General features: G+C 52.8%; 1 protein-coding gene across 7 annotated transcripts in view; it reads left to right on the top strand.

Moving 5' to 3' along the window:
* The window catches only part of GOLGA3 (golgin A3), a 40164-nt gene extending 22609 nt beyond the window's left edge, over positions 1 to 17555 (top strand). For 4 of the 7 annotated variants that reach the window (XM_072953692.1, XM_072953689.1, XM_072953693.1 and 1 more), the window contains 16 exons: positions 1903 to 2040; positions 3164 to 3325; positions 3576 to 3944; positions 4864 to 4941; positions 5745 to 6008; positions 6961 to 7055; positions 7663 to 7879; positions 9701 to 9844; positions 10575 to 10772; positions 11242 to 11358; positions 13412 to 13551; positions 14180 to 14312; positions 14533 to 14655; positions 15333 to 15497; positions 16354 to 16517; positions 17259 to 17555. In XM_072953692.1, the coding sequence (XP_072809793.1) occupies positions 1903 to 2040; positions 3164 to 3325; positions 3576 to 3944; positions 4864 to 4941; positions 5745 to 6008; positions 6961 to 7055; positions 7663 to 7879; positions 9701 to 9844; positions 10575 to 10772; positions 11242 to 11358; positions 13412 to 13551; positions 14180 to 14312; positions 14533 to 14655; positions 15333 to 15497; positions 16354 to 16517; positions 17259 to 17475 (2724 nt within the window). In that variant the 3' untranslated portion in view covers positions 17476 to 17555. Of the gene's footprint in view, positions 1 to 1902; positions 2041 to 3163; positions 3326 to 3575; positions 3945 to 4863; positions 4942 to 5744; positions 6009 to 6960; positions 7056 to 7662; positions 7880 to 9700; positions 9849 to 10574; positions 10773 to 11169; positions 11359 to 13411; positions 13552 to 14179; positions 14313 to 14532; positions 14656 to 15332; positions 15498 to 16353; positions 16518 to 17258 lie in introns of those variants that run through there. The other 3 variants (XM_072953691.1, XM_072953694.1, XM_072953695.1) reach the window with 3 other exon arrangements.
* The last annotated feature ends 8070 nt before the right edge of the window (positions 17556 to 25625 follow it).

Below are 25625 nucleotides of genomic sequence, written 5' to 3'. Positions count from 1 at the left end.
CTAGCCCATACCCTGTCCTGTCTAGTGCCCGCCTTCCGTGACCAGCTGACCCAGGGAGTTTTAAGCTCCACTGGAGCATTTTTAACTCTAAACCCCCTCCCCCGGGGCCTCCTGCATACAGAACATCTCACCACCTCCTTGGAGGGCACCTTCCATCATTTGAACCCTGCTGTCATATCGGTATCTGCCTGGGTCTCAAGACTCCCATACGCGGGCTCCTCTGCCTCCTGGGTTGCATCCCTCCTGTGCACGGAGCACAGCACACGCTACCTTCCCGGTGGAGCTGCTCCTTCCTCCAGCTGCTTGACCCCCAGAGCTTCCCAGAGAACACTCATTTCCTCCATTTCGGGGAGACATTTTCCTCTCCTTTCCATTTTACCCGGGTGCAAGTGCGTTGGCCCCTGATTGAGTGTGAGTGAGAGCAGGGGCCAGTCCAGGTCTGCAGGGTGACCAGGGCCGCAGCGTGCTCTGGAGACATTCAGGAGCGGTGGGCACGTTGCTCCAATGCGCTTTGCTCCAGCTCTCAGCGCTTTGGACTAATAGGACCAATTCTGTGGGTGCTGATGGTGCCTCAGTCAGCATGTCTTCTTTCTGAATTGTGCTGTGAGTTTTATTCCCCCACCCTTTTTTTTTCCCCAGGTAAAATATTGTAGATTAATTAAAACTTGATTTCTCAAGTAGAGGATGGAAAGTACTAACCCCATCAAATACTCTTTTTTCAAAAAATCTTAAGTCTACAAATACACAAAATAGAAGGGTTTTTTTAATTAATTTTTTAAGCTAGGGGGAGGATAATTGGGTTGGTTTGTTTGTTTGTTTTAATTTATTTTTGCAATGGAGGCACTGGGGATAGAACCCAGGATCTCGTGCATGCTAAGAGGGCACTCTACCACTGAGCTACACCCTCCCCCCAAGAAATTTTAAAAAATGTATATATATTTTTAAGCATACATACAAATGCTTGTAGAGATAAGCATTTGTTCTGTTTACAGTGTGCTTAGGAATAGACCATCGCAAGTCAGTGCAATTTTGAAGTTATGCATTTATTTGAGGCATAAAATACTTAAAGAAGCCAGATTTATGTGTGCTAACGTAAGTCAGAAGTGAACTTTGGAAGACAAAAGTAGAGACAGAGTCCAAGGGAGTGGCAGCGTGAGGACCACACCTGCTTTTGTCAAATGCCTCTGGCACCCAGGTTCAGTGTTCGTTAGTCGGCGTGCAGTAATTTTTGCCCTCTTTTCCCATAACATGGAAGTGTCCTGGGACCGCCCAGGTGGGAGAATGCAAGGTAGTCTGTTCATTTGTTGCCTTGAAGTAAAAGCCCGACAGACGGAGCCTGCCTTTGCTCTGGGTGGCTTCCCCTGAAACCCCAGTGCTCACAGCTTCCAGTTGTATCTGGCACCTGCAGGTCCAGGAGCGTTCATGTTGGCTCTGGAAGGGGTGTGCTCGAGGTCTGAAATGGCCGGGCTGGATTGCCAGTGCCACTTCTGGAAGTGGCCAGGTTCAGCCTGGCACTGAGCAGGCAGGGCCTGAAATGTGTCCTTCTGTAGGTGGTCTGTTCATTGGGTGGGCAGATTCCAGCCCTGGCTGTCCCTGCCGTCCAGATGAGGCCTCCCACCTTCAGGGCTCGGAGGTGCACCTTTGATGGGAGCATTTGTGTAGGCCTTCAGGGTGAAGAGCACTGACTTCTGGGCTGTTGACCAGCCCCTCTTAGTCACACAGAACCTGGAGAAGCTGTGAGGGTGGGCAGTGAGGCCCTGCGTGGAGGGATCCTGGGGAGCGGCCCTCCTGGGGACCGGCACTGTTTCAGTGACCTTCACCCTCGTGGCCTCAGAGACTGGCTGTCTGTACTTGGTGCTTGGCACCTAGCACCTTTCTACCTTGTGGTGTTTTTCTTTGAAGGTTGGACAGATGACCCAGGCGGGCCTCCTGGAGCACCTGAAACTGGAGAACGTGTCCCTGTCCCACCAGCTGACGGAGACCCAGCAGAAGTCCATCAAGGAGAAGGAGCGAATCGCCGCCCAACTCCAGGGCATCGAGGTGGGTGCTGCTCCGGGGCGGCCGCACTGTGTGGGGTTTTGGGCCCCGGCTCCAGGGCATCGAGGTGGGTGCTGCTCCTGGGGTGGCTGCATGGCCGCGTTGTTTGGGGTTTGGGCTTCTTTTTGGTGACAGTGAGCCAGGTTAAGAAACCATACCAACACGTCCACATACGCAGCAACGTGAATACTGTACGCACACGTATATGTGTCTCAGAATACTCTCCTGAGCCACCTGCAGTGATGTCAGGCATGGGGATTCTGTTCCTCACATTTGCTGTACACTCATCCCATCCCTCATGTCTGAGTTGTCAGGGTAGTTTGGGACTCATCTGTGGGCCACTGTGTGCCTGGGCAGCAAGTGGGTGAGGAGGGAGGAGTTTAGTACATCATATGTCTGAGACCACCTCAGAGCCTGCCTGGTCCCAGCGCCCAGCCTGCACCACCATTCTGCCCTCTGACAGCGAGGGCTCAGGGCCTGCCTGGTCCCAGCGCCCAGCCTGCACCACCATTCTGCCCTCCGACAGCCAGGGGACGGGTCAGGACCATGTCCAGCTGCCTCCGTGAATTATTTTCTGAGTAGTGAGGCAGTTATGTGCTGAGAACGTCACTGGCCTTTCCCAGTCACATGGAAGGTTGGCGTCCTGTGACTGCTGTGGTCGCCCACCTCCTCACTTCTCCGCCCCTCCCCTTTGTCCGTGCAGATGACATGGATGATCAGAGAGAATCCTTGAGTCAAACATACACTTCAAGGGCTCAGTGTCAAAGAACTGGAATGATTTTAAGTTCTAAACTGATGTTTTTTCCTTAAGAAAACACCTAGATTGGGTCTTATCTACCTAGTCAGGTCCCAAGGCCCCTGGGTTCCCATTTCACCAAGAGGCATCGAGAAGTAATCTTGTGAAAGAGAATGTGCCGTGTCCCACACCCCAGCGGGGCTGCGACCTGTCCTCACCTAAGAGGCAGCCACGGAGGTTCTGTTTGAGGACCCTCTGTCTGTGGGTGGCAGACAGGACAGTGATTTGGACGAGGGCTGTCACTGGGGGGGACTGGGTTTACCCGCTGCATCTGCCATAGCCATCAGGTTATCCCACTTTTTAAAAAACCCCTCTGTCTTCCGGGCCCAGGCTGACATGTTGGACCAGGAGGCTGCCTTTGTGCAGATTCAGGAGGCAAAGACGATGGTGGAGGAGGACCTGCAGAGGAAGCTGGAGGAGTTTGAAGACGAGAAGGAGCAGCTGCAGAAGATGGTGGCCTCAGCAGCAACGCTGGAGCAGCACTTAGAGCAGGCAGGGACCCGCATGGCCCTGCGCCGACTCCCCGCTCTGCTCGCCTGGGCCAGCCTGCCCGTTGGTCTGGTCTTAATGTCACATCCTCAGACCTGCCGCTGCTCACTTCTGCTAGCATTCGTCCACCCCCCAGCTTTCCGTAGAGGGCTGCCTCCATGGCGTCCATCCAGATTATTTCCAACCTGAACGTGGAAACGTGGTGTTTTCTTTACAGCACAACCACGTTGACTCCAGGTCCTTTTTCTTCCAGGTGAAGGTGACTTTGCTTCAGCGAGACCAGCAGCTTGAGGCTTTGCAGCAGGAGCATTTGGACCTGTTGAAGCAGTTCACCGCGACCCAGGAGGCTTTGCAGACCCGGGAGCAGTCCCTGGGTGGCCTGCAGATGCAGTATGACGAACTGCAGGCCAGGCTGGAGGAGCTGCAGGGGGAGGCCGCCTCCAAGGACGACGCGATCCATTTCCTGCAGAACGAGAAGATCGTCTTGGAGGTGGCTCTGCAAGCAGCCAAGAGCAGCAGGGAGGAGTTTGCTAGAGGAGCAAAACGCCTGGAAGAAGGTACCCAGGAGACGTCAGAAACTTTAGAGCAGCTGAGACGAGAGTTAGCCATCAAGTCCGGCCAGGTAACGCGCTTCGCCATCAGCTTGCTCTGAATCGAAATCACGCACACAGGAATTAATGCTGATTGGTCTTTTTTTGAACTCATTGTTTTGTAAATGGGGAAGAACACATCCAGGGCAGGGCCCAGGGCTCGACTGGGGAAGGAACTCACGGCAGCTCAGCTGGTGGCAGGCCTCTGGGCCTGCGTGAGCCGCTGGGTGTGTAGATGGCGGAGAACCAGGAAACAGAGTTACGTTCGGGGCTTTGGAAGTAATCTAAAAAACACCGGTTTCTGTCCACCTGTGATGTGGAGTCGGGCAGGGGAAAGCCATGTGGAACTTCTGTTCTTTCCTCCCCGGGTGCCTGACGGCTGTGTGGCCCCCGGACGCGTGGGCAGGCCGATCGTGGTGTGTCAGTGGGCGAGGGCAGGGAGACGGCCTCTGCAGGCCCGGGTGCATGTGGACAGGACCCAGCAGGCAACACTGGGAAACTGTCATGCCATCATTCCTGACGATGTAGGCGAACGTTAAGAAATGCAGAGTGGGTGGGTGAAGCTCTGGGCTAGAGCGTGCATCCTGACATGCCCAAGGTCCTGGGTTCAATCCCCAGCACCTCCGTTAAAAAAATAAGTAAAAACCTAATTGCCTCCCCAACAAAACAAAATTTAAAAGTTAAGGAAAAAAACGCAGACAAAACAAGAAAGCTCAGGGTGTGGAGGAAGAGGAGTGGGTGTCGGGAGCGACTGTGTCTTCAAATCCCCCTCGTGAGTGTCGAGGACAGGAGGAGACCAGTAACGTGTGTTCCTCCTGGGAAGCAGGCTGTGATTTGTCTGGGCACATTGACAGGTGCTAGGACAGCTTCTAGGAGAGACACACCGAGGCAGGTCAGTGGCGCGCACAGGTGGAGCCGTCAGGGTGACGTCTGCATGCATGTCCCTCGCAGGTGGAGCATCTGCAACAAGAAGCTGCCGCTCTGAAAAAGCAGACGCAGAAGATAAAGGAACAGTTTCTTCAACAAAAGGTAAAAACGTGGGGTTGGTTTCCTTCCCGCGAAACAGGCGCGTGAAGACAGTCCTGTATGTTTGGCAAAGTTTTAAGCTCTGCTTCATGAAATTAAAATTTTTAAAAAAAGGAAAAAAAAAGAAAATCCTGTGCGGTTAATCACTTCACTGGAAGGAAGTCATTCAGGGGGTAGGTAACAGCCAGACTCCAGTTCTTGGAAGGCCCTTTTTTGATTCTAAGATACCCCTCACTCTCCCATTCGTGTGTCTCTGAGGTTGGATGCCTTCTCACAGCGGGGTTGGCATTATGTGGACCATGCCCTGCTGTCACGTCAGGGTGAGCATGTGTCACATCCACACCGGTCCAGTGTCCTGTCTGTCATATCTGAAAAAGTGACACCTCGGTCCAGCATTGAGACGAGGCCCTCCACGTTAGTCAGGCCCACTCTGCTGTGGGAGGAGGGGTGCAGAGCATCACCAAGGGGCTCAGGGAGGATGACCGAGGGCGCACCAGGTGCTGGTGGGTTTCATCTCTGGGACGTGAGCGGGGGTCCCCGTCAGAAGCCGGGGGGGCACTGGAGGGGGCAGGTGAGGCAGTTAAGGTCCCAGCAGCTCTGTGGCCGCTCCAGGTGTCACCCAGACCTGCTCCAGTACATAAAGCCACGGCAAGTCTCTGTGGTGGTGTCTTGGATTTGGTGAAATGTGTTATCCTTAGCCCCACAAAAGTTCTGCCTAGACTCACAGCGAGCATTTTTCTTTAAGGCCCCAGAACCCTCGGAAGGCCCCGCCCCGCGCTGGCTACAGCTACTGTCTTATTCGGCAGGTGATGGTGGAGGCCTACCGCCGGGACGCCACCTCCAAAGACCAGCTCATCAGTGAGCTGAAGGCCACAAAGAAGAGGCTGGACTCGGAGATGAGGGAGCTGAGGCAGGAGTTCATCCAACTTCAGGGGGAGAAGAGGTCGGTGGAGGTGGAGCACACGCGCCTGCAGAGGGAAGTGTCCCAGGCCCGGCAGCAGGTGGTGGACCTTGAAGGGCATCTCCAGTCTGCGCAGAGGGAGCGCGATGAGGCAGAGACACGCTTGCAGGTCCGGGAGCACTTGACTGAGAAGGTCCTGCCGATGTGCCTGGGGCCGTGCTGGGGGCGGGCACACATGGGGAGGTCTGTAGCCCAGCAGCCTGGAGTGAGGCCCTGCCGGAGCTCCCATCTGGTGGGGCAGGCGGGGGACCCGGAGCGCAAGGACAATGTGGTGCTGGGCTCTGGGCTGTATGTGCTCTGGGAGCCGGTCACCGGCTTTGATGTGTGCACCTGAGGGTCCCCAGGGTCGAGGGGAGGTGAGCGTCGGGGTGGGAGCCCATAAGAGATCGTGGGGCAGGGTCGGCCCCAGGGTCTGAGACGAGACCCTCAGTTCAGGTTCCTGTCGAGGCTGAGGAGTGTGTCCTGAGATGAGAAACCGGGAGACCGCCGACCTGGGGAGGGCGGTGGACAGGGAGCAGATGGAGGGCTCTGTCTTACATGTAACATTTCAGAAGGCCACAGAGCGGGCCAGGCAGGGTTCAGGTAGGCAGACTGGCTGGAGACTGCAGCTGAGAGCCAGGAGGGTGCAGGGGAGAAGAGGGCCCTGGGGGAGCGTGGTGTGACACCCACAGCTATGAGGACACGTGCATTCCTTGAGGTGCTCAGGGCTTTCAGGGGCAAACTCGTCCTGGGACGGTTCTCACTGCACAGAAGGAAAAAGGCAGCAAGTGAGGCCAGGAGGAGGGCCCATGGCTGCTCTGGAGAGGGCTGGGAGAAGCAGGGAAGGGGCCGGGGGGGGCTCTGTCGGGGGTCCAGGGGGCCTTTCCTGTTAGCCAGTCCTTCCCACCTGTTCCCAGCAGCAGTCTTGGCACAGGCAGCTCAGGGCATTCTTGACCCCTGTAAGGTGGTCACTCTGACAAGGTCCTCTGTCAGCACCCTCAGAGGGGAAGCCAGTCCCGGCCTCTGGGCTTCCCGGAGGGCTTTGCACTCCTCACTTTGTCTTTCTCTCCCTTTATTCAAAGTCATTGCAGCTGGATAAAGAGCAGATGGTTGCTCTTACGGAGGCCAACGAGATGCTCAAGAAACAGATAGAGGAGCTGCAGCAAGAAGCCACGAAGTACGGGGGCGTGGGAGGGAGGAGTGGGTGGCGGGCGGGGGCCAGGCCAGGCCCTGAGCGCTGTCTGTCCAGCCCTCGCCAGGTCTGCTCACACTTGCCCTGGCCTGGGATGTCAGCGCCAAAGATGAGCTGGCAAAGTGATTCTGTCGTCACTGGGCGGTTCCACACCTGCTTTAACAGGCGGTCCCCGTTCGTTTTTGTTTTTGTGTGACTTTTCGCATCAGCGCTGGTGGCAACGGCGCCCTCCCCACCCCGGCTCCGAGACCAGGGTTGGCGCTTGTGTCCACCCTCCCGGGCACACGCGCATCGGGGGAGCCTCTGGGCTCTGTTCTGATTTACTGTGCACCTGACAGTTGAGTCTCTGGCTGCTGTTCTGGAAGAACATGGGAAGCAGCCCCAGGAGGGAGCAGGGTGGGTGTAAGCGCAGGGCCGGGCTCTGCGGGGGCCGCCCCCCACCCCATCCTGGGCAGTGTGGTAGCGGGGGGCCCCAGGGAGGGAGCTGGAGGCCGAGAAGGGCAGAACTGGCCAGACACACGTCGCCTTTGCTTGGCGCGGCGCGGGAGGGCCGGAGCGAGTTAGGACTTCCTTCTCTGTCTGCCCGCCCCAGGGCCATCACCGAGCAGAAGCAGAGGATGAAGCGGCTGGGCTCAGACCTGAGCAGTGCGCAGAAGGAGATGAAGACCAAGCATAAGGCCTACGAGAACGCCGTGGGCATCCTCAGCCGCCGCCTGCAGGAGGCCCTGGTGGCCAGGGAGGCCGCTGAGGCCGAGCTGCGCCAGCTGAGAGCCCGGGCGGCTGACGGCGGCAGCGACCTGGCTCTGCACGTGGGTAGCCTGTCTGCTGCGGCCGGTCGCAGAGGCTCACGCAGGGGCCTGGCGCTTACGGGCGTCTCCCCTCTGGGCCCCAAGAGGGCCTGGAAAGGAGGGGTGGGCTAGTGTTTCTTTAAAACACCGCACGGTTACGGATGGACAGGGATTCCGGTGACGTGGGGACCCTCTCTCCCCCTCGGCTCCCCTGCTTGGGCCAGGCCCCTCCACCCCGGTGTCTGGGGAGGAGCTTCTGTGAGCGGACAAGGGGCGTGAGAAGGTTTGGGGTGAGTGTTTGGAAAATCCAGGAAAGCTTTTTGAAAAGGTGACCTCCAAACTGGTGTTGAATGAGAGGGGCCTCCCAGCCAAGGGGTGCTCCTGTACCAAGTATGCCCTGCGCTGGTTCTGGGGAGGGCAGGTGGGCAGGGAGGGTCCTGCTGGAGGGTGAGTGAGTACACTGGGTCAGGGACTTGGACTGGAACTTCCATGTGACAGAGAGCTGGCTGAGACCAGTCACTGTCCTGTCCGGAGGACCCCGAGGAGCAGTGAGGAGGAAGGGCGAGGCCGGGAGAGGCTGTGCCAGCAGCTGAAAAGACGGAGACTGAGTGGAGGTGGCGGGGGAGCAAACAGGAGGTGGCATTGCGGAGGACAGTGCTGGGGAGCCGGCATGCAGGAGCAGGGGTGGGCCTGGGGCCAGAGAGGGCGGCTTTGGTGGGGGTGGCTGTGAAGCCCTAGGGTTCAGAAGGACCAGGGCCCCACACGGTGAGGGGCGGGGGTGCTGGAACTGCTCTTCCTGCTGTCACCTCAGGGGCAGGAACCTCCGGCCTTGGGGTCTGTCTTAGGATGGAGGACGGGGCAGCGCGGCAGGTCCTCCTGGCTTGTGTGTGTGCTGGGGGGTGTTTGTGAGACGTGAGCTCTTGGATTTCGCACTGTCGCCGTCAGAGTGTCCTGGATCTGACCACTGCCTTTCCCTTTTGCTCATGGGTGTGAACTTCTGCTGAAGGTCATTTGCAGTTCACTTGTTACTCAGCGATGTGAATAACACGCTTACGCTTGGTAATTGTGTTTTCTCTCTATTTCTCTCTCCTCTCAATTTAAGTGAGGAGGCTGTATCATAGCGTGGTGTTCTCTTGCGGAAATAGATCAATTCAGTGTTCCCTCTCGCCTGCTTACTTTTGAAAACATTGGGAGGGGGACAGCTTACTCAACTGCAGTTTCCTTTCTCCTTATGAGGTGGGACCAGCTTTCTGAGTGAGTGGAGGCGACGTGTGAAGTGCTCAGACCAGCACCCGCACCGTAACAGCAGCCAGCGTGTGCGTGTCTGTGTGCACTTGTGCGTGCACACGAGCGTGGTCCTGGTTATACTGCAGCTTACCTGCCACAGAGTAGTCATTCTGTATTGTCAAAGCTTTTTTTTTTTAGTAATTTTTAGAATTTCTGCGATTCAAATTTGTAGAATAGTGGATTTCTTTCTTCATTTTTTATTGTATTATTTAATTATTTTATTCTGGTGGGGGATGAGGGAGGTAATTAGGTTTACTTATTTTTAGAGGAGGTACTGGTATTGAACCCAGGACCTCGTGCCTGCTAAGCATGCCCTCTACCACTTGAGTTAAACCCTCCCACCTGTTTTCAAAGTGTTTAACTGAAAAAGTACCTTTGTGAGTCACTCCTGCATGCCTGCTGTGCGTAGTTAACTAACGAAGAGGAGAGTCTGGCAGAGAGCATCTCGCCTGTCGAGCGTGGTCAGCGGCCTCATTCTGCCTCTGTGATGTGGGGTCACATGCTGGGGGAGGCCATGGGGAGACCTGTGACCAGGCTCACCTTCCCATCCGTCAGGAGAGGATCCAGGCCCTGGAGGCGGAGCTGCAGACCGTCGCCCACAGCAAGACAATGCTGGAGCGGGAGCTCCAAGAGGTCATCGCGATGACCGGCCAGGAGCTGGAGGAGCACCGGGAGAAGGTGCTGGAGCTGGAGGACGAGGTAGGTAGGTCCTGCCATTGTGTGGCCCCGAGCGCAGCTCAGAGGCAGGGAGGGGGCCCCGAGTCATAGCCCAGCCTGTGTGCTCAGCCTCGCCGCCTGGCCGCTGCTCTGGGCCTCTGACTGCCGTGCTGCCAGACTCCCCACCTGTGTGGTGCCATCAGCTCTCCAGCCAGGCCCGCTGTGTGCCCCCCACCCTTCAGTAAGGCCGTCGGCCACATTCCTGGTGGCTCCCCTGCTGCTCCCAGGTAGAAGCCCTGGTGGCAGGGAAGAAACCGAGCTCAAACTAGCTTCAGCCTTTAAAAGAACTCCACGTAGCCCTCGGGCCCAGAGACAGTTGTGGTGGCAGGTGGTGCCCACAGAGCAGCGTGGCGCTGTTGCCACGGGCTCTCCCTGGGGTCCCAGGTGGCCATTGGGAGCTGTGGGGCTGTGTGCCATCTGAGTCACATGCGGTTCTGGGCCCACCTGGGCTCCGACCTGGGGTGTGCTTCTCCAGAAGTGTGTGGTCCTCGGGAAAGCTGGGCTATTGGCTGGGGGTCTGGGAAGGGAATAGACTGCGGCCGCAGCTGCGGCCGCTTTCCCAGCTGTGAAGCGAGGGTCCACTGCATCTGGTGCATTCCCTGGCTGCTGGCTGCTGCGCTTTGGCTCTAGCTGTTTGGTTTCTGGTGTGCTGTAGCTCCGGGAACCGGGATGTGTAACCACCTGGCTTCACGGTGACTTTGATTTGTTTCAGCTCCAGGAGTCCAGAGGCTTTAGGAGGAAGATAAAGCGCCTTGAGGAGTCGAATAAGAAGTTGGCTCTTGAGTTAGAACATGAGAGAGGGAAGCTGACGGGCCTGGGACAGTCCAATGCAGCTTTGCGGGAGCACAACAGCATCTTGGAAACAGCTCTGGCCAAGAGGGAAGCAGACCTAGTTCAGCTGAATCTTCAGGTATTGAAACTCTTTTTCTAGAAGCAGAAGGAGACTTTGCAGGCCAGGCAGCGCTCGGAGTGTGTCAACCACCTGGTTGGTGTTGAATCATCATCACCACCTGCAGGGCCAAAGTGCAGGAACAGAGGCTCAGGGAATCAGGGGAGGTCTCAAGCCCCTGGTCCTGGCCTTGCTGTGAAGGGGTTTGCGTTTGTAACCCCTGACTTACATGCATCTTTTGGGTCCCTATGAGCTGAGACCGCAGTTTTTGACATGATGGTCTCCAGAGATGGAATCAGTTCTCGCACCTGCCCTGGCTGTACCCTTGCTGGCAACACGTGATGTCATGTGCCGCCACAACGCCAGGTCCCCCCACGTGCTCGTGGCCCCGATCAGCATGGCCCATGCCTTCCCCCAGGGCTCTTAGGCTTTGGGAACTTGCCGTCCGCCCGTCCATCTGTCCTCCTCCCACTCGTGGCCTGTGCCGTAGGTGCAGGCGGTTTTGCAGCGCAAGGAAGAGGAGGACCGCCGGGTGCAGCAGCTGGTCCAGGCCCTGCAGGCCGCGCTGCAGAAGGAGAGGTCGACAGCGCATAGCCTGGAGGAGCAGGTGCGTGGCTCCCGCCCGGGTCCAAGTTACAACTCATAGAGCCTTCAGGGCTGTGATTTTCCAATGTCTGAAGTATTGGTACCCTCGACACGTAGGTTCCCGTCCAGGAACCTACCGCGTGAACGCCTTTTCTGCCGTGTCCAAGGACAGAGGTGTCATCGTGGTGCTGGTGACAGTGAGAGGCTAGAGAGCCCCCAGGCTCGTCAGTGGAAGAGGGGCTTAGCTTAAACCGAGGCGCCGGCAGGCGGGAGTAAGGCCTGCACACGGCTCTATACCCGCTAGGGGAGACTCCCTGTGCGCGTTAGGGAGGGAGTTGGAACACCAGGCTGCAGAGCAGGACGGTGACCCCATTTGTGTTAAAAAAAGCAACCAGGAGAAGCAGTCTGGAGACCCTGGGCCGTTTTCTGCGTTTGGAGCAGTGTTCCGGGCTGTTCCTGGCCACACTCAGCTGGCCACCAGCACACCAGGCGGCTCCTCCGGCAGCGAGGCCTGCCCCAGCAACCCTGCGGGCCAGCGGGCCCCGTGTTCTCCGTCTCTGCGCCTGTAGTTCCATAGAGCCCTTTCCTCATTAGAATGTCAGCTTCCTGGGACGAGGGCCGCGGCTCCCTCGCCCCCACACCCCAGTGCCTGCACGGAACAGATGCCCGGGGCACGCTGGTCGTGCACATGTTCACACAGGTGTTTGTTTTGACCTGGGTTTTTTTGGCACACTCTTTTATTTTCTTATTTAAAATTTTTTTTATTTTTTAAATTCTTTTTTTGGGTGGGAGGGAATTAGGTTTATTTATTTATGTATTCTTGGAGGAGGTACTGGGGATTTGGGGATTGAACTTGGAACCTCATGCACACTAAGCACACACTCTACCACTGAGCTATACCCTCCCCCCTGTGTTGGCACGTTCTTTCAAAATTTTCCATAATTATGTAGTAGAGATAGAAGAAAACAGTTCTTCATTTCCTGGGTGACACAGTGAAACAGTCTTCTGAAATAGAACTAGTTTTAAGATACGTTGAGGATGTTTGAACATACACCATTATTGAGTGATTTTTGACCCGCATTTGCCGCACCTGCAGCTGACGCTCAGTCCCTGGGTGGCGTTGCTCCCCTCTGATGGCTCTGAGCTGGGCCGGCAGCTCTCCCTACCTCTCTCCCCGCATCCTGCCTCTGGTGTGGGAGATGCTCAAGTGTCACTTCTTAGGTTTAGTCGCAGCTTAAAGAAGTTACAACTTCTAGCTAGGCGATGTGTAACTCAGAGTGCTGGGGGCATGAAGTGTATTTGACTGCGATTTCTTTTTTTAAGGGCGGTAATTGTGCATAATGTGTATTCGTTTTTCTAAGTGCATTTGGGCTAATTGTCCCAATTGTAGGAGTAGCACGTGCTAGTAAACAGCTTTGAAGTGTATGGAGTATATGGAGACTGAAGGACAGACCATCTTGAACCTCTGAGTAGTACAACCACTGCTCATACCTTCCGTGGGAGGATTTTTCCCACTTACATTTGAGAGTTCTTTTTACATTCATCTGTCATATACTGTAACTATTTTTATGAAACTTCTTTTAAATGAAGTGCTTGCTAGTGCAATTAGATGAGAAGACTAAATTATTGGAAAGGAAAACGGAAAACACTGATATATTTGGAGAATTTGCTTGTCTTTTCAAAAACCTGGAGTTAAACTGTTAACTATGAAAAAGCCAGTTATATCGTAAACAGACAATAATCAGCTTAATTGCAGTGAGATGGTCTGATGGAAAGGTAGATTTCTCCCAAATACGTGAATTGTGAATAAACAAGAAATGTGCAGATGTGCTCGAGGAAGACCAAGAACACTGGACCCTTCTGTTCAGTCGCAGTTGCCTGCACTGTGCTGCGCGAGCTTGCGGGTCCGGCATATGTTTGGTGCTTTAGTCCCTGACGGGGACTTGCAAGCTTTGGAAGGGGAGCCTGCAAGGCCGGCAGGGATGCGGGTGGCGGGGTGGCCGCTCCTCGCACCCCAGGCACGCACAGCCTGGCTCTGCCTCTGAACTTGCTGCTGCCGCTCTCTACCCGCGCAGGTTGCTGCTGCCAAGGCGGAAGCGGGCCATAACCGCCGCCACTTCAGGGCCGCCACCTTAGAGCTGAGCGAGGTGAAGAAGGAGCTGCAGGCCAAGGAGCAGGCGGTGCGGAGGCTGCAGGCAGAGGCCGACGGGCTCCAGTGAGTGTGAGCGGGCAGGGGCCAGGCAGCGCCACCGGAGAGCTTCCTAAGGGGCTTCCCTGCCACCTCCAGTTCGAACACTCAGCACATCAAGGCTGCCAGTGTCTCAGCAAGTTGCCAGGGCTCTGGAGGCAAATCTAAGGAGCCATAGATCCAATTCTGGCGTCAGGACGCCCGCAGCTTAACTCTGAAACGCAGGCCATGATGCCATGCGCCCCTGCCCTGCCTGGCTGGGCCTCCTCCGAGAACAGAGAGCCCTGCAGGCTGTGCCCACCACCGAGCACCGAGGCTCACCGTAGGCGCCCTCTGGGCAAGCCACGTGTTGCTCAGGGCAGGCATACGTGCTGGGCCCTGCAGGCTCATGGGTCCCCGTGGGACTTTCCCTCCCTTCACAATCTGTGAAATGCGCCAACCCAGCTTCCCTCGGTGGGGGCCTGGGGGAGCAGTGAGGATGAGTGAGGACAGCGCATCGCAGAGTTCCCAGAACAGTCCCCGCCCAGGGTGAGCTGTACATGATTGTCTGTCATTAGGAGTGTCACCAGGACATGTAGCGTTCAACTGACCGCATCGTAGAGCAGGAAGGGAATGGGAAGACTGTGACTTCACTCTTCCTTGTTCTTCGTGCTAGGATTCAGGAGGGGAAGCATTCCCAGGAAGTAGCACAGTTCCAGGCAGAGCTGGCCGAGGCCCGGACGCAACTCCAGCTCCTGCAGAAGCAGCTGGACGAGCAGCTGAGCAAAGAGCCCGTGGGAACCCAAGAGGTGAGCCTCCAGGGCAGCTTTCCACCTGCGGTGGATGTGCTTACAGAGCTGGGCTCTGCTGGCCGACACTTTGCTTCATTCCCTGTCTCCTCGGAAAGGGATATTTGTTTTTCCTAAGTGTGATATTAAGCAACATACAGAAATACTGTGAGAGCACTTTTATAACGCAAGAAGGCCATTTGAAAATTCTTTTGCTCACGTGACTTTTTCCCTTTTCTAGATGGAAAATCTCAAATGGGAGGTGGATCAGAAGGAGAGAGAAATCCAGTCCCTGAAGCAGCAGCTGAACTTGACAGAACAGCAGAGTAAAAAGGAATTGGATGCAATACAGCAGTCATGGCAGGTGTGTGGCATGCAAGGGCCCTGGGGCAGCGTGTCACAAGCTTGTCCCGGTGCTGTGCAGGCGTTCTCGATGGATCGGATACTCTCACCAAACCTTTCTGTAGACATTGTCCCGTTTCAGAGAGAAGCCAGGCCAGGCCGCTGAAGGGTGCTGAGCAGAGATCAGAGACCCTGTGCCCTGGCCTGGGCTGAGCTGTGTGATGTGTACCAGGAACTGGGTCTCATTAAGTCCAAAAACCGAGACAGTACACGTTAGTTCACGCATCTGTGGTAAGCATCTCTAGGAAGAAATGTGTGGAGAGTCTTGACAACTTGAGAGAAGGATCAGGGCCACGACTCTGCTGAGATTCCTCCCTGTAGGTGGATGGCTTGAGGAGCAATCAGAACGGCTTTGTGTTCTGTCCTAGGAGTAGTTAGGCTTCTGACCTCGGGATATGAACAGGCACCTCGGGGTTCACTGTAGAATGTAGGAAAACCACCAGCTCCTGGGCAGAGGCACTGACGTTTGGGCCAGAAGATGGAGGCCAGGCTCCGGGAGAGGAGCTGTGCTGGGGAGGGAGCGTCGGGTAAAAAGCGATCCTGTAGACACTCGCCCCTTGGGATGGTGACCTACAGATGAAGATTTTAGCAGTGGTTCAAGTCTTTCAGTTTCTGAAAATCTGACTTCCCTCCCTTTAGAACATTAAAGCTGAGCTGGAAATGGTGCGGGGAGACCTGTCCACGACCCAGAAAGACAAATTCACGCTTCAGGCTAAAGTGTCAGAACTGAAGAACAACATGAAGACTCTACTTCAGCAAAACCAGCAGCTCCAGCTGGACCTGCGACGTGGTGCAGCCAAGACGGTCAGCGGCCCACGTAGACGTGTTGCTGGGAGGCTGGCGGGTTTCCTGGTCATTCAGTTACGGAGTTGACTCACCCAACATTGAGCGACTGTTGTGTGAAAATAGGTGATGAGGGAGTGTTCTGCAACACCAGGCCAGATCACTACCTTGGTGCCTTTCCCCCGCAATTCCAGGGCTGTCTTACTGCAATACGTCTCACAGGCCACACAAGGGTGTGGAGCGCGTGCGTTAACAAGGGCCTCTGGCTCTCTCAGTGAGCCTAGCAGGGACCTGACAGCTACCAGCATGGGCTCGGGGCTCAGGGACCCCGAAAGCCACTGTCATGAGCCCTGCTCAGGTTGTATGTTTACGCGCCGTTTGTCTTTCTCCTCGGTCCGTATAAATACTTTGCAAAGAAATTGCTCCTATCCAGAGGTTTACTCAGCCTGGTTAAGTATCTGTGGCAAAGGTTTGAAGTCCTAGGTAGGGAGGTGTCTTAGGAGTTGAAAACGTAACTTAATTTCTTAGGGAAACTCAGAGTCCAGGCTGTGGAAAGCCCCACAGTTGTGCTCACACCTGGGGGGCCTTCAGCCCTGTCCGCCCAAGGAGCCAGGCCTGGATGTCTGTCACATGCGTCAGAAAGGTGGCTCTTTATTCAGCCCCCATTTCGTGAACCCCTGCGGTGGCCAGCTCTGCTGATTTGTTTATTTTGTTAATTGAAGTATAGTTGGGTCTGCTGATTTGGAACTAGTGGGATGTGCCTTCCTGAGGCCACAGGGATGCTGTGGAGGCACCTCTGGAAGCAGTCGGGGTGGTGGAGCCCCACCAGCAGCCTCCTGGGGGACGGGGCAGCTAACTCTGTCCCTTTTCAAAACAGAGGAAGGAGCGGAAAGGCGACGCCAGCTCTTCCAGCCCCGTGACGCCAGTGAAGGTCCCCGACTGCCCTGTCCCCGCCTCACTGCTGGAGGAGCTGCTGCGACCCCCACCGGCCGTCAGCAAGGAGCCCCTCAAGAACCTCAACAGCTGCCTGCAGCAGCTCAAGTACGACCTGCTTCTGGGCCCCGGCACTGAGTCCCTCTGATTAAGTGGCACCTTTAACCCGGAAGGAGCTTCCCTGTTGCCAGCGCTGCCTACCCAGCAGAAGCTGAGCAGCTCTATGTTCAGGATCACATGCCTCTCAAGCCACTTGTTTTGTTTTTTGGGGGGAGGTAATTAGGTTGGTTTGTTTATTTTTTAGAGGAGGGACTGGAGGTTGAACCCAGCACCTTGCACATGCTAGGCATGCGCTTTGCCACTTGAGCTACACCCTTCCCTCCTCAAGCCACTTGTTAAGGGGGGGCTGCCCAGGGCCAAACAACCTGAGACGCCTCCAGCCACAGGGCCGAGCCCTCAGAAAGGCAGCAGCGGGAGGCCAGTGTTGGGAGGATGGAGCCCTGTGTCTTTTGACCCCGTGGCTGGAAGCCGTGAGGGGCGGACCCTCGACTGTCTTTCCCACGTTGTCCCCAAGCAGAGGCCCGTGCGGGGCACCGCATGGCCAGTTGGCCTCTGCAGGGTGCCGAGAAAACTGCCCAGGATCCCTCTCGTTCCGTGACCCCACCACTTTCCCGGTCCAAGTAGAGAGGTTCCCTTGGTCCCAGAAGGCACCACGCATGCGCCAGCTGCCGTCCCGTTCAGGGTCGCTGGGGCGAGTCCGCGGCGACTGCTGTGTCTCAGGGCAGGGATGATGTTGTTGCCGGCTCTCCCCTGACCGCGCTCCCTCCTCTGCCTCCCCCGTCTCCCCAGGCAGGAGATGGACAGCCTGCAGCGCCAGATGGAGGCTCACACAGTCACTGTGCACGAGTCGCTGTCCTCATGGACTCAGGGGGACCCCGCCAGCCCCGCCCCGTCGGGAGATCACGCCAACCCCCGAGGGGACACGAAGCGACACAGTCAGGGCAGGGCCTCCGAAGAGGGGCTTGGAACAGCGACCGCCCAGCAGCCCCACCCCGAGTGTTCGTAGCTACCCAGAGGGATGTCCTCGTACCGATGTTGCTCATTGGACTGTGCGCTCTCTGTTTCTCTAAGATGAGATTTAAGGTTTGCGTTTGCCTCTACAAGGAGCACAGCAGGGCGAGAGCCCGGGGTCAAGAAATCGTCATTTGCAGATCACAACCAGCTTTTCTCCTGAAATGACCAAATCTTGAAAACCTCATTTAGATCTCAGAGGGACGTCTTGAACGTAGCCAAGGGGTTACTTGCAGAAGGAGATCTCTTAGGACGACAGTGGGCGCTGTTCTCAGACGGTCACTGGTGGGGTCGTCATACTCTGGGTCTGGTTTCTCGCTGTCCTGTTTGATTCAGGAAGAGTTTTACCTCCCTGCAGAAGTGAGACTCCATTTGCACCTTTGGTCTTTATTTTATTTTATTTTATTTTATTTTCAATACCATCCCTCCATAGAATGTGCATAGAAATCCTGAAAAATCATAATCTAATCTTTTAAAAGTATATGCTCACCTTATTTAAGAATGACCTGAACTGTCTTTTTGTCGATGGCCTTTCTGAAAATCTGCTGTTAGGAAATAATATATGTGTAGGATTTAGGAACGTCAGACAGAAAATTATATTTTAAGAAAGGTAATTATTTTATTCACCTCCTAAAACCAAATATCCTTAGACAGAAGTTCTTTGTTATTTCCGTTTCACTTTATTTTGACATTCTTTCCTCATCCTGCATGCACGACGTCCACCTATCTGACTCTTGGCCCTATGTGGCCTCACTCACCGTGGCCGACCCCTGGGCGGGCGGGATGTCAGGATGCCGAACTTGAAGTCAGAGCTCCCAGGTGTGTGAGGGTCCACCTAGGGCACCTTGGCACTGCATGGCTGACTGTGAGACTCGAGGTTTGTGCATCTGTCCCCAGTTTGCTGAGATGCCCTAAAACAGTGGTCACTGTTCTGAGTCAGAGGAGAGAGGGAGGATGTGGGACCCCCGCACAGGCTGCTGGTCTGAAGATGACGTCTGTGGTGATACTGATCAGGCCAGATCCGCTCCTGCCACTGTGTCACCCGAGTCTCGTCGGTGCAGAAAGCAGCGCGGTGTTTTCAGTCCATTCCTCTTCTCTCACGATCTGCTGTAGAAGGTTAAGTCCTAAGGTTAAAGTGGCAATAGCCACAAGGACATCTGGTATTGAAAAAAAAAAATTCCCCCAGCAGGTAATAGAACTTCTAAAATACGTACGTCATTGGTACGGGGTTAATCTTGGAAATTATACTTGAAAACTTCATTATAAATATATCCTTCTTTGCCTCCGAGGTTGGAATCATTTTTGACAAGATTGTTTTTGTGCCCTGGGGAAAGAAAAGTGTAATTTATGTTCTCACTTCTTTCGGCTGCACTCTGTTGTTTTCATCTTTAGAGCCAAGAAATCACACACAGCCTCCTTCTGTAGCGGCTTCCGGACTGCTTGCTGAGGTCTTCCGTGAATGCTGGTCACGGTCATTTCTTTTTAGGAAAGGATGAACGAATCCTGAAGACGTCCATCACGAGAAAGCCAATCTCTGTTCCTCGGCCCCGTTTTCCTCTGCTGAGTCACCCTCCATGTGCGTGTGCCCTTGGGGGGGGCCTGTGTGTGTGTGTGTATGTGCCCGTGTCCTCCCACGTCACCTGGTGCAGCCTCGTCCTTTGGTTCTGGCAGCGCGTGGCTGTCCACTTCCAGCCACAGCGATGCCTCATGTGTGTCTGGTCGCAGTTCCCCATCCGGGGCTCTTGTGTTCAGGCTTCCTCAATACATCATCTTGAAAGAGGAAGCTGGGTTTTTGACTCACTTGCTCTTGATTTGTAGGGGTTTTTTTTGGCTTTTTGGTTTTCTATGTCCAAGGGACTTTACTGGCACTGCTACCTCCCAGAACTAGGTTCTTGAGTGAGTGACGTTGGAAATGTTCTGCTGTGGGCAGAAGGGGGAATTAGGAACGTGCTCACGGAAGACAGCAATCAGCTCTGGAGCACTTACAAAGGCAAGCCCACCATTGCGTTGTGTTGGTGTTCATCTGTACGATGGATACTGTATGTCGCGTCCTCGGCTTGGACACTTCATGCTATTATTACGTGTTTTTCTTACGTCCCAAAGATAACTTATTGCAATGTGGTTATCGCTGATTTCTCCACGGGGCACATCAGATAGATGCCACGTCTTACAGATTTACACGCCTTCGTTCTGCTGTTTAGAAGGTATCACAGGCAGTGTTTTTGACAGCGTGTGAAACTGGCTCGTATCCTGGCCTGGGGTCCAGGACCAGGACGGGCCTCGGGGGAGGCAGCCTGTGGAAGGCTGCATTAGGAAGGTTCTCGTTAAACGCTCTCAGTTTAAAGACTCGTGTTGCAGCGATACTGCAGAAGCCACAGCCTGCAGAGTCCCCACGACATAAGCTCCCACTTCCATGAGTGTTTTTTTTAATAAAAACTAAATGTCGTGCGTAAAGATTTCTAATATTGAAAGGGACCAGCGTACCTGAAAGAGAAATGTCCTGGACCCCACAATGTGTGTGACGCTGGGGCGTGTGGGACCCTCTGAGCCTTATTCAAACAAGTCCACTCACCGTGTTCCAGGCAAGTCTCACGGTATGGTGGTCCCAGGTTATGATGGGTCCTTGAGGGTAATGTTTTAGAGGGTCTTGAAAACTCAGTGGTTTTAAGTTATTCGTGTCTCTTAACAATGTCCTCACAAAAAGGGAGTCCTCGGGTTGGAGCCGTTCAGGGGAAAGGTTGTCACCACGCACAACGGATTGTAACTTTAAAAAGCATGTTGATTTTTTTTTATATAAATTCAAGCGTGCTTGGGAATTCCTTGAATTTGTGCAATAAACTATTTTTTGTTAAAGACTTTTTACATTTCATTGTGGGGGTGGCTTCATTTTAATGTTTATATTTCAGCACATTTGGAAGTAACTTTTCTGTCCAGTTATAAACTCTGGTCAAATACTTGACTAAGAGAAATGCTGCAGCTCCCCAGTTTTGCCTTTTTCGTTCATACTTTATTTTTGATCAGTAAGAGTCTTCAGTTAAATATTAGTATTAATAACCAGCATGGTTTAGAAAAAGAGAAAAAAAGCACAGAGAAGGAGAAGCCAGCCGGCAGCACAGGATTTGGTTTTGCGGTGGGGCTGACACTTTCGCTAGGCCTCCCGGGTTAGCGTGCATACCCAGGGGTCAGGGAGCACACGTACTACCTTATCTGAACGAAGACTCTGACCGCCTCTTTTTGTGGCCTTAGCTTCCTGAAAGGTTGAGGATGCAGATTTTCTTTCCTGCAGTAATCATGAGGGGCATGGTTCTATGTATCCGAACTCTTACCTTTTCCTATAAAGTTGCTGGACATATGCAGGCACTGATGAGCTAACAAGTTGATGGATTTACTTTTCTTTTTTTTTTTTTTTGCTGGAGGTTACTGGGGATTGAACCCAGGACCTTGTGCATGCTAGGCATGTGCTCTACCACTGAGCTATACCTCCCCCTGGATTTACCTTTATGTTGTATCTCCTTCATCAAATAGGTGTTCTGTGCTAACCCTCTTAACAGTCCCGCAGTGGGTGTTGCAGGAGGGGTCTAGGCTCGGATGGCCAGCCGCTTCCTGGCCTAGAGGAGGTGTAATTGCCGGTGGAAACCTGTGGTGAGTGCGGGACCGGGGACTCAGCGCCGAGGGGAGGCTCGGTGTTTAAAAATCACCAGGTCAGGCAGTCTCATCCCTTGTGCGGACTTCGTGGGGAAGATGAATAGAATTATTGATGCCACTGATGTGCAGTGTGATGGATAAACACGAGGGCTGTTGGAAGAGCATCCAAGCCTTTCCCTGAGAAGGAATTCTGTGCAATCAGTAACTTCTCCAACCAGAAGCAGCCTGCCTGTATGCAGGTTTTCACTTAACAAAGAATGTGGTAGATTCCGGTAAAAAGTATGCTTTGGTGACATCTTTCCCCAGAAGCGTGGGAAACAATATTCTGTGTGGCTGATCCCTTCACTGGCCTGTTGGCGTGGGGTGCAGCTCCTGCACCAGGTCCTTTCTCAGGCCCGAGCTCGGCACCCGGCTGGAAGGGGCGCCTCTGGGAGCTTGCGGCAGGTCTGGACTCCACCTGGGAACAGGTTCTGCTCAGGAAGTTCTTGGAGGACGTTCGTTTCATTTGTGAGCTTTCCACAAGCGCTCAAATGCGCATTTCTAAATACTCCGTGGACATTTCAAAGTGATTTCCACAGTCCTTAAACCTCAATGTGTTGAATCGCCTCACCTCCTTCCAGAAAATGGGCCCTTCCTTGGCTGACTTCTCTATGACAGCGATCCATCCCTCTGATCTCTTAGCCCCCCCGGGTTTCCTGTCCTTGGCATCCTTTTCTTTTTTCTTTTGGTAATGAAATGGTGTTTTCAGCATCCTTCTTTTGCTGGCCTGGCCCAGCCCAGCCCACAGCTCCTTCTGTGTCGCTGTTTCACGAATCCTCCCTTCTGTGCATCAGCCTGGAACCCAGCTGAGTTCGGGAGCCGGCCCCGGAATGGTCTCTGGGCCTTCCGAATCGCCCTCTTCCCGCTGCTGCCTGCAGCACACGTTTGCTGACTCCGGCCGAGCCAGCAGGACTGAGTTCAGTGCACACAGCTCAGCTTGCAGACCTGCTACCATGACCCCAGTCCACATCAGTTCCATCCACACTGACTGGCTTCCGCAGTGATCAGTTGTGCTGCTGCAGGGAGCTGCAGATGCACTCTGTAGGCAGGAGGTTCTGTCCCCCAGGCATTGGGGTGCTGCCCAGGTGTGTCCCTTCTGGGCCAGAGTGTTGACTGGGGGTCATCTGTTAGTACAGAGTGACCCAGCCTCACCTGTTGCCTCCGCTCAGTCACTGGGCCACAGGATGTGGTGTCTGGCTGGACAGCAGTGTGTCCAGCAACAGCTTGGAGACTCTGTTATGAAGAAACAGAGAATGGGTGCTGCTGGCCACAGCATCTCTCACAATTCAGATCTCTTGAGTCATACTCTGAGTTACTGGGATCCGTGATTACTGAAACAAATCCCTTATGATGGGGGTGACCCTGCTACCCCTTAAAGATTCGGATATGGAGAGAGAGATATACACACACACACACACACACACATACATATACATACATGTATATGTATACATACACACACATAACTTTTCTGGGTTTTATTTTTATTTTTCAGTGGAGGGGAGGCAATTAGGTTTATTTATTTATTATTATTTTTTAATGAAGGTACTGGGGATTGAATCCAGGACCTCATGCATCCTAAGCATGCACTCCACCACGTGAGCTATACTGTCCCCACTAACTTTTCTGTTTTTTAAACCATTAAAGAAGTGGTAATACCAGCTAATGTTTATTAAGTCCTCGCTGTGGCTCTGTAGCAAGGGCTTGGCACGTATGAATCCTCACCTCTGACAGAGGTGCAACTGTCATCCTGTTTTACTGAGAAAACTGAAGCACAGGGAGATTAATTCACCAAAAGTTTACCCAGCAGGCAGGGGCCGTCTGGGGAGCGGCTGGAGACAGACACCTGTTCTCAGGTACTTAGTAATTAAAAATGACAAATGGTAAGATTTCATTCTAACAAGGTGCACTTTCTTTCTTTTTTTGGGTGTATTTTTTTTCACTTCTTTTTTAGGTTGAAGTATAGTCAGTTTATAATGTGTCATTTATTCCTTTTTAAATGTAGACAAAATGGATACTAAAAAGACATCCACATGGCCAACAAGCACATGAAAAGATGCTCAACATTACTAATTGTTAGATTAGTATGCAAATCAAAACTACAATGAGGTACCACCTCACACCAGCCAGAAAAACTGTCATTAAAAAGTCTACAAACAACAAATGCTAGAGAGGGTGTGGCAAAAGGGAACCCTCCTACATGGTTGGTGGGAATGTGGGAATGTAAGTTGGTGCAGCCACAGTGGAGGACAGTATGGAGATTCCTCAAAAAAACTAAAAATAGACTTACCATATGATCCAGCAATCCCACTCCTGGGCATATATCTGGAGGAAAATATAATTTGAAAAGCCACATGCACCCCAATGTTCACAGCAGCACTGTTTACAATAGTCAAGATACGGAAACAGCCTAAATGTCCATCAACAGATGACTGATTGGATAAAGAAGTTGTGATATGTTTATACAATGGAATACTACTCAGCCACAAAAAAGAATGAAATAATGCCATTTGCAGCAACATGGATGGACCTGGAGATTGTCATTCTAAGTGAAGTAAGCCAGAAAGAGAAAGAAAAATATATAATATCACTCATGTGGAATCAAAAAAAAAAAGACACAAGTGAACTTATCTACAAAACAGAGACAGACTCACAGACATAGAGAACAAACTTACGGTTACCAGGGGATAAAGGGAGTCGGAAAGGATAAATTGGGAATTCAAAATTTGCACCTCTTGGGGAGTGATGGAAATGTTAGCTGTCTTGATTGTGGTGGTGGTTTCATGGGTGTGTACATCTATCAAAATTCATCAAATTGTAGATCTGAAATATGTGTAGTTTACTGTATAGGAATCATACCACAATAAAGGTGTTAAAAAATAACCTGACATTAAAAAAGGCACAGATTTTCAGTGTGAATTTGATGAGTTTTGACAAACGTCAACCAACATGCATCTGTGTTACCATCAACCCAAGTAAGATGTGGAACGTCTCTTTCACAATGAAAGTCCCCTGCTTCCCCTCCTAGTTCACCACATCACTCAGAGACAATCCCTTTTCTGATTTCTTTCACCATAAGCTTTGGTTGTTCTTGAAACTCCTATGAACAGAATCATGTAGTGCCACTTTTGTGTGAGGGTTCTTTTGCTTAATATGGCTTTCAAGTCCATCTACCTTGTTGCTGAATAATAAACGTCTATAGGATTATCACGTGACAACTCCAAATTTGTTTATGCATCCTTCTAGGGTTTATTGAAACCCCTGGGTGTTTCCTATTTGGGCTGTTATAAATAAAGCTGCTATGAAAATTCTGTGAACGCCCATTTTCATAGCTAAGGCTGCACTGCTGAGCCACAGGGAAGGACTGCATTTGACTTTACAAGAAACTGCCTCATAGTTTTCGAAGTGGCTAGCTCATTTTACACTCCTAACAGCAGTGTATGAGAATTACAAAACTGCTCCATATCCTCACCAAATTTTCATACTGTCTGTCTTCTAATTTTAACCATTCTGGTGGGTATAAAGTAGTATCTTTTTGTGGGTTTAATTTGCATTTTTACTCATCCTCAAATTCACTGACTCTTCTGTTGTGCTCAGTTGACTGTTAGTACTGTCTAATTAATTTTTTTGAACCAAGGATGTTAATTTTATTTCTTTAGGGTTATTTTTTCTATTAAAAAAAAGAATATATTAACTACACAGGAAAATTCACCCTTTTTAAATATTAGCTATCTTGATTGTGGTGGTGGCTTCATAAGTGTGTATAACTATTAAAATTCAAGTTGTACATTTGAAATCTGTGTAGTTCACTGTACAGGAACCAGACCACAATAAAGGCGTTTTTTTTTTTTTAAAGTTCGCCCTTCTTAATTACACACGTCTGAGAGTTTCGACCGGCCTATGCAGTTGTGTGACACCACTGCAATCAAGACAGAACAGTTCCACCAGTCCCTCAAGTTGCCTAGGCCCCTTGGTAGTCAACCTTCCCCGCCGGCGGCGACCACTCCCCTGCTGCCGGGCCATTTGCGCGGATGTCCTGGGAATGGGTCACACCGCGTGGAGCCTGACAGGACACCCGCGGTCCAGCGGCTTTCATACGTGTCTGGGAAGCCTTGGGTGCCCCCAGGGCTAGGGTAGTGAGAAAGCAAACTGCCCCGTAAGAAAGTTTTTAAATCCAGGTAAAGCAGGGCAACGTCTGCTGCGAAGGTGGGGCACCACTTCTCCGCGCGCAGCGGCTGGGAAGTCGGCTGGCTTGGCGTGGGGACACTTGCCCTCTAAAATTGTGAGCCGTCAGAAGCTTTGCCATTTGAAAGTTTATCAATAAAATTATAAAAACAGATTTTTAAAAAACCACGTTGCTTCTGTATAGCACATGGAACTATATTAAATACCTTGTAATAAGCTTTAATGAAGAATATGAAAATGAATATACGTACATGTATGACTGAAACATGCTGCTGT

The sequence above is a fragment of the Vicugna pacos genome, chromosome 32 (genome assembly GCF_048564905.1).
Source record: "Vicugna pacos chromosome 32, VicPac4, whole genome shotgun sequence".
In the NCBI taxonomy this organism is placed as follows: Eukaryota; Metazoa; Chordata; class Mammalia; order Artiodactyla; family Camelidae; genus Vicugna; species Vicugna pacos.
Note: the sequence above shows the minus strand (reverse complement) of the source record. Positions and strands in the feature narration are given on the sequence as shown.